Source organism: Phoenix dactylifera, unplaced genomic scaffold, assembly GCF_009389715.1.
Source record: "Phoenix dactylifera cultivar Barhee BC4 unplaced genomic scaffold, palm_55x_up_171113_PBpolish2nd_filt_p 000820F, whole genome shotgun sequence".
In the NCBI taxonomy this organism is placed as follows: Eukaryota; Viridiplantae; Streptophyta; class Magnoliopsida; order Arecales; family Arecaceae; genus Phoenix; species Phoenix dactylifera.
Window position 1 is genome coordinate 132,451 of NW_024068187.1, and position 7,787 is coordinate 140,237.

The following is a 7,787-nucleotide window of genomic DNA, read 5'->3' on the forward strand; positions in this document are numbered from 1 at the left end:
AAAGTCTTATATTAATACCATATGCTTAAATGTACATAACAGATGCGTATATGGATCTCTTCTAAAATGGCTTTTCTAAATGAAAGTCTGCCATGTCCAGTTTAAAAATAGACACGAGGCAGAATTTAAAGACGACAAGTTAGGACCAAGTTGCAATTTATGAAAGTCGAATTTGGTGCCTAAAGCACCTAATCTAGATGAAGGCTCAAGTACGAACATATCCTTTGTGCGGAAGAAGCGTATGATCATTTTGAGATCTATGCAGATGGTTGGATGGTGCATTTGTAGTGATTTGAGATGTGCTGTGGATTATCGTGCAAGGAGGAAGGCGCATCCTTGTTGCGCGCGTGCAATGCGGTCGCGCTTCTTCCTAGAAAGGTGTCAAGTGGGCGGCACCTTGTTTTGGAACAGTGTGTTCCATCTGGTAGTAGATGGATGGTTGTTTCCGGAGAGTAATTTATTTTATATCATTACTGGAAAGTAACTTTAGATGACTTAGTCATCTCCAAGCAAGCTTGGCATGATCAGTTGTTATTAAATAATATGATAAAATCCATTCTCTCCTCTTTTATGGATTCAAGGCTCCTTCTCCCTCAAGGGAGGTAAATCCAATTGGTTCAGTGCTTAGGATTGGCATCCATCACGTGGTGGGTGGATGATTATTGGTGGAGAGTAATATTTTTAGGTTTGGATGGGATGGCTTGAATAATTAGGCCCTGTTTGGGGGAGCTTTTGGAGGGCCAAAAAGCCACTTTCTGGCCCTCCAAAAGTACTTTTGGGGAAAAAAGTGTGTTTGGTAAAATTTCCAAGAAGCTGTTTCAGCTTTTGCGGGAAGCTGAAAACAGCTTTTTGGCAGAAGCTCCAATTTGGAGCTTTTGGGAGGAAGCTGTTTCAGCTTTTTCGGAAAGCTCTCTTTTGACAAAAATGCCCCCATTAAAATCTAATAATTACATAGCTTGCCCCTTTATAAACCTAAAAATCTGGTTGAGCCAAGAACCCTAGCCGTCAGAGTTCTTTCCGTAAGAGAAGGTATTTTTTTTTAATTTTTGTATGCATTCCTTGACCAATATTTTAAAATAAAAAAAATTTAATCCTTCTCTGCACCTTCCAAAACCAATGTGTTGTTTTTTTTTTTTTAATCATCACCTCGCGGCCCGTCCTCCTCGATCATGGACCACGAAGAACCCCCCTGGACCACGGCATCGCGGTCCAGGATGTGGCCGCGACAACCGTGGACCACAGCATTGCGGTCCACGATGCCTCCTCTCTCGCCACGGGTGAGACAGAGGGAGGATCTCTCTCTGTTACAGAGAGATCCTCCCTCTGATCAAGCCTGCGACACCGTGGACCGCACCACCACGGTCCACGGTGCCTCCCCTTACAGAGAGAGAGGATCTCTCTCTGTTACAGAGAGAGAGGATCTCTCTCTGTTACAGAGAGAGAGGATCTCTCTCTGTTACAGAGAGAGAGGATCTCTCTGTAACAGAGAGAGATCCTCTCTCTGTATGCTTAATGATCTCGCGGTCCACGGTGGACCGCGAGATCCTCTCTCTGTTGCAGGGAGGAAGTTCTCGTGGACGGCGAGCTGCTTTTCCCTCTCTGTTACAGAGGGAGAGAGAGAGAGAGAACAGAGAGAGAAATCTCTGTTACAGAGAGAGAGATTTTCCTCTGTGGTTCGGGTGGACCAAATTTTTCCTCTCTCTTCGGGTGGACCAAGTTTTTCCTCTCTCTGTTACAGAGAGAAGATAGATTTGTATTTAGAATTTTAATGGAGTTTGGTAATATTATTGTTGCCTTCTAACTTATGATTGGATCATTTTCTGTCAGGTACTATCACCTAGTGGCTCAGAAATTTGCAATCTCCATTGCACTTTGAAGCTTTAAGAAGTAAGAATACTCCTTTTATTCTTAATTAGCCAAAATATTTTATGCTTATACTTTTGACTTAAAGTCCCAAATTACTACTTACATTATCATTCTTCAACAAAATTCACTGCTAGTGATTCCAAGAATGGACATTTAATGAATATTGAAGCATGTTTTAATTAAAAGATCTTACACCTTATTGTCATTTTAGTGGTGCATACTATTGTTACTAATACTTCCAATTTGCCAAGAAGATATTGGGTACTCAACATCGTATTTGGCTAATATTGGGAACTTGACAATGTAATATGTTTTTGGCCTGAGCGTAGTTAGTGCAAGCAACAAAGTGCAGTTAGGCACAGGTTTATAGTGCAAGCAACAAAATGCTTATAGTTCTATCAAATAATTGCCTCTTATTGCATGCCTTGTCTAATATCTCATTGTTTTTTCTAATATGCTTTACAAGGTGTTTTATTCATATGGATGAAATCATGACTTATGATTGACAAAATGTTTCATGTCTTTGTTGTTGCATTGTAAGAAGAACAAATGTCTAAGAAGAGCCAACATACCCTTGCTGGTCCATCAACCCAAGATGAGAAGAAGAGGAAGGCCATTTGGAATGAAAAATTGATAGAGGAGTTTATCGATATATGTATTGGTGAAGTTGAAGCTGGTAATCGCCCAGGAACACATTTCAATAGGTTAGGGTGGGCCAATATAATTAAGAAATTCAATGAGAAGACTGGAAATCAATATGACTACAAAAAATTTAAAAATAAGTGGGATAACCTGAAAGCAAATTGGAGCATTTGGATGAAATTGGTGGGAAAGGAAACAGGACTTGGATGGGATCCTGTTAGAAATACAATAGATGCACCAGATGCATGGTGGGAAAAAAAATTGCAGGTACACGTGCCACTAGTTTACATATTTGTAAGATTTTTTATACTAACCTATAAACTACTATTGACAACTATATATTGTTAACTTGCAGGAGATTCCTGATGCAGCTAAGTTTCGAGAACGTGGTCTACAACATGCCAATAAAATTGGATAGGTTATTTAGAGGTACTAGTGCCACTGGGGAGGGGGCCTGGGCACCAGCTTTACTGTTGCAGGAGGATGTTGAGGACACAATTGAAGTATATGAGAGGTTGGATGGGGTTAATAATGATACATTTGAGGGCTTAGGTGACTCAGATGAGGACCATCATATGATTGCAATATAAAATTGATGATGTTCCCACTGATAATTTTAATGTTAACCTTACTCTTGCATCTGATGCTATCCAAGAGAGAGGAAAGAAAAGAGTTAGCTCTACTTGCATGATAAGAAATGCAAGAAGGTTGGGGGTGCCTGCACAACTATTCTCAGCAATTGAGTCGTCTTAATTGATGCAGTGGAGAAGAAAAGTACAGTGCCCATCCAAGATGATTGATAAACCTGGACGTAGTATCGATGAGGTGATGGACGTAGTGCATATGATGCCTGAGATGGTAGCACAACCTGAAACTGCTTTTGATTGCTGCTGAGGTGCTCCTTAAAAGAGAACATCGAGAGATGTTTATGGCACTCCGAGATACCAATCTTCGAATTGAATGGCTCAAGCGAATGTCAAACTTACATAAGTAGTTGTTGACGTACTATTATGGCAATATGTTTTGTAGTTTTAATTATGAACTTCTATATAGAATGATGATGGACTATATGTATTTGTGGTATCTCTTGGATAATGTATCGTGGATGCTATTGATTTTATGGATATTATAGATGTTATGATTTTGTGATATTATATGTATTTGCATTATATGTTTATATATCATTTGTTTTATTTGCTACAGATGTTTTATTTTTTGCATAATATGTTTTCTACAGGTATGGCAGCATTGACAATAGTTCTGAGGAGAATTATTCCAGTGAAGATGAGATAGTTGATAATGATAATTATAATATTCTACTAACTGCAACTGTTGGTATGGTTACTGAATATTACACAAAATATATTGAAAAGGAGCCTTGTAGGACCTCTATCAAACCGGATACAAGTTTGTATCAGAAATTTTACATGGCAATCCATATAGATGCCAACAACAATTTCGAATGGAAAAACATGTATTTATTAATCTGTGCATGGAATTGAAAATCAAATATGGTTTAAAGGCTTCTAGATATATTCCTGTTGAGGAGCTGGTGTCCTATGTTTTTGATGATTCTAGGACATGGGTTTGGGAATAGGATGGTTCAAGAAAGATTTCAACATTCCGGAGAAACAGTTAGTAGATATTTCACCCATGTTTTAAATGCTGTTTTAAGGATGTCCAAGGATATTATTACCCCGCTGGATAAAGAGTTCAAAAATATTCCAAGTAAATCCGCGATGATCATCGTTGGTGGCCTTATTTTAAGGACTGCATTGGAGCAATTGATGGCACCCATATACCAGTGAAAATTTCTCCATCCAAACAGGTACCATATATTGGCCGAAAAGGGATTCCTACACAAAATGTTATGGCTTGTTGTGATTTTGATATGCGTTTCACTTTTGTTTGTGCTGGATGGGAAGGTACTGCTCATGATACTCGTATTTTTTTAGATGCTATACACAGAAAAAGAGCTCCAATTTCCACACCCACCTAGAGGTATGCATTTTAATTAAATATATTATAATATAGACGTATGCATATTAATTAAATATATTATGATCGCAAGTATACTTTTTTAACTTTCATTAAATATATTAAAATACTAACTCATAATATATATATGCAGGTAAATATTATTTGGTGGATGCAGGATATCCTCACATGTTGGGATATATGGGGGCCTTACAAAGGGAGAGGTATCATTTACCAGATTTTCGACGTGGAAGTCAACCAAAGGGTATGCATGAAATCTTTAATCATGCACATTCCTCCCTGAGATGCACTATTGAGAGGACATTCGGATGCTGGAAAAGTAGATGGAGAATGTTGAGTACCATGCCCAACTTTTCTTATCATAAACAAGTCAAATTGTGGTGGCTTCCATGGCTATTCATAATTTTATTAGAAATCATGCAATCAAAGATTTGGAGTTTCAGCCTTATGATGATAATGAGGATCTACTCCCTTCTGATTGTTTAGAGATTAATGAACCACAGGAAGAACTGAGTGCAGAGCAAAGCCAAATATTGGGTAACCGTGAGATGGATATTCTGCGTGATCATATTGCTTCTCAACTTATAGCTCGTTGACTTTTGAGTGCAGTGCAATTCCACATGTTGTTTTATTTTGTATTTGACCAAACATGAATGTTCGTTGTATTTTTGTTGCTACTACGTCAACAATGTAAAAAGTATGAACAAGGTAAAGTTAGAGAGGATGGATATTAACTATGTGCAATCCTTGATTAACTATGTGCTAAGATATATGTATACCATGCTAGATTAATTGTGTCCAATCCTTAATTGTGTGTTAGAAAGGCTAAACTGTGTGCCAGGCTATATGAAGTATATTCCAATCCTTATTAAAGTATGCACGTAGAATATGCTAAATAATTTTTCATCTATGTGATTCTCGTCTAAACATCTAGTAATCATTTAATTAATTTTATCACCTAACTAGAAAAATTGTTAGAGAGATACCATAATACGTTATCACCTACTATAAATATAATATTATAATACGTTATATCATAATACATTAATATGTTATGTTAAATAATTTAATATTATATTATATTATGAAAAATTAATTTATACTAATAATTATAATATTTTATACCTTTATTATTGTATTATACTATAAATATTATATTATATTATATACATTATAATACATTAATATGTTATTTAAATAATTTAATATTATGTTATATTATGAAAAATTAATTTATACTAATAATTATAATATTTTATACCTTTATTATTGTATTATACTATAAATATTATATTATATTACATTACATTATAATACATTAATATGTTATTTTAAATAATTTAATATTATGTTATATTATGGAAAATTAATTAATACTAATAATTATAATATTTTATACCTTTATTATTGTATTATACTATAAATATTATATTATATTATCTTACATTACATTATAATACATTAATATGTTATTTTAAATAATTTAATAATTATGTTATATTATGAGAAATTAATTTATACTAATAATTATAATATTTTATACTTTTATTATTGTATTATACTATAAATATAATATATATTACATTATATCATAATACATTAATATGTTATGTTAAATAATTTAATATTATGTTATATTACCAAATATTAATTTACTCTAATAATTATATTACTATTATGCTATATTAACATAAACATTATTTTATATTACAATAATATTATACTATATCGTATATTTATGTATTAATTTATGTTATGTTTTATTATGTTCTGTTGTATAATACTATGCAATGTCCTTTATGGTAATTTTGTCATACAAAAGTACTTTCTCAGTTTGTTTACCAAACACAAAACAAAGTACCACAGCACTTTACGAATGTAGTTACCAAACAGCAAACAGCTTTTTATAACAGCTCTACTTCAGACAGCTCTACTTCCAACAGCTCTACTTCCAACAGCTCTACTGCCAACAGCTCCCCCAAACAGGGCCTTAGTCCCTGCAAGTTGCAATGGCCTTGATGGCCCTTCCACCTAACTTGTCCGTATAAAATAGTTTTATATGGTTATGTCCACCCATGATACCATCATTTGAGAAACAAAACTTAAATAAGCGGGCTACTATGGCATATCTTGCATGATGTAACTTTTATTTTTCTATATTTCTTCTTGCACCCATCTTAAAGTAAAAATTCAAGTTAAACAAGAATAAAGCTCCTGCTATGTCGATCTCGTAACTTTATAAAAAATAAATACGAGATAATTAATTGCTAGGTAATATCATCTGGCCATATAGAATATACTATGTTGCCACATACCGAGTCCGTCAATCTCGTAACTTTAAAAAAATTAATACGAAATAATTAATTGCTGGATGTGTATCATCTGGCTATAAAGTGTGTACTATAAAAGAATGTTTTAAAAACTGTATATCGATTTACCGAAAAGTGTGCATTGGATCACTGTTAGGTAATGCAACAGATAAGCTTGCAATATTGATGAATATGATATTCTAAAAAAAATGTATTAATTTGCTTGCAAAGTGTGTATTAGGTTACCAGATGACTAATTTGCTAAGTATGTATCATCTGATCGTATACTATATACTAGTGATACCTTCTTCTAGAAATTATGTGTCGATTTATCTAGATGTATGTATTGACTGACTAAATATTAATTTATTTGGAGTGTATTACTTGGCTATATGGTATGTACTAATTTTTTTTTTTTTAGCTATAGAATTGACAACTCTGTTAGTAAAAAAAAATTTAACTTTTGGATTTTTTATTTAAGATGCGCACCAAAAAAACTGTGGCAAAAAGAAATCCTTCTCATATGATTTTTGCTCATCATTTGCCATTTTATATAGTTTTGTCCAGCTCATCCCATCTCCCCTTGTTTTGTTCACTGTAATTTAACCCGTAATTGGGCTGGATAGCTAGAAAATAATAAAAAAGAACATACTCCATGTGCCAGTTTCTCCAGTGGCCTCCTGGAGTGGGAACACAACTTTCTAGCTTCCCTAGGCGACCAAATGCATTGCACATCCGACGCGCGCGGTTCCCAAACCAGCCAGTAATTTTTGTTATTTTTTTCTTTATTTTACGAATGCTGCCGAGCTGTTTCTGTCGTCACTTCTCTCAGATTCCTTTCAGTTGAACGAGGATTTAATCTAGAACAAGTGGAATCAACGTCCATTTCCTCTCTACCAATCTTATATATTTAGCTTTAGCAAAAAAAAAAAAAAATCTTGTATATTTAGGTGCTTCCCTGATCAATACACG

At 34.3% G+C, this 7,787-nt stretch overlaps 1 protein-coding gene across 1 annotated transcript; it reads left to right on the forward strand.

Moving 5' to 3' along the window:
• Positions 1 to 2,323: 2,323 nt before the first annotated feature.
• LOC120107298 (L10-interacting MYB domain-containing protein-like) lies at positions 2,324 to 2,926 on the forward strand. The gene is made up of 2 exons (XM_039120515.1): positions 2,324 to 2,775; positions 2,864 to 2,926. Exons 1-2 carry the CDS (start codon positions 2,416 to 2,418, stop codon positions 2,924 to 2,926), a joined length of 423 nt encoding a protein of 140 aa, XP_038976443.1. The 5' UTR covers positions 2,324 to 2,415.
• The last annotated feature ends 4,861 nt before the right edge of the window (positions 2,927 to 7,787 follow it).

What these genes read in the sequence shown, in the direction of transcription:
- LOC120107298 (XM_039120515.1), top strand. Translation starts at nt 2,416, where the DNA reads ATGTCTAAGAAGAGCCAACATACCCTTGCTGGTCCATCAACCCAAGAT. An exon ending in GGTGGGAAAAAAAATTGCAG is followed by an intron (nt 2,776 to 2,863) that starts GTACACGTGCCA and finishes GTTAACTTGCAG; the next exon opens with GAGATTCCTGATGCAGCTAA.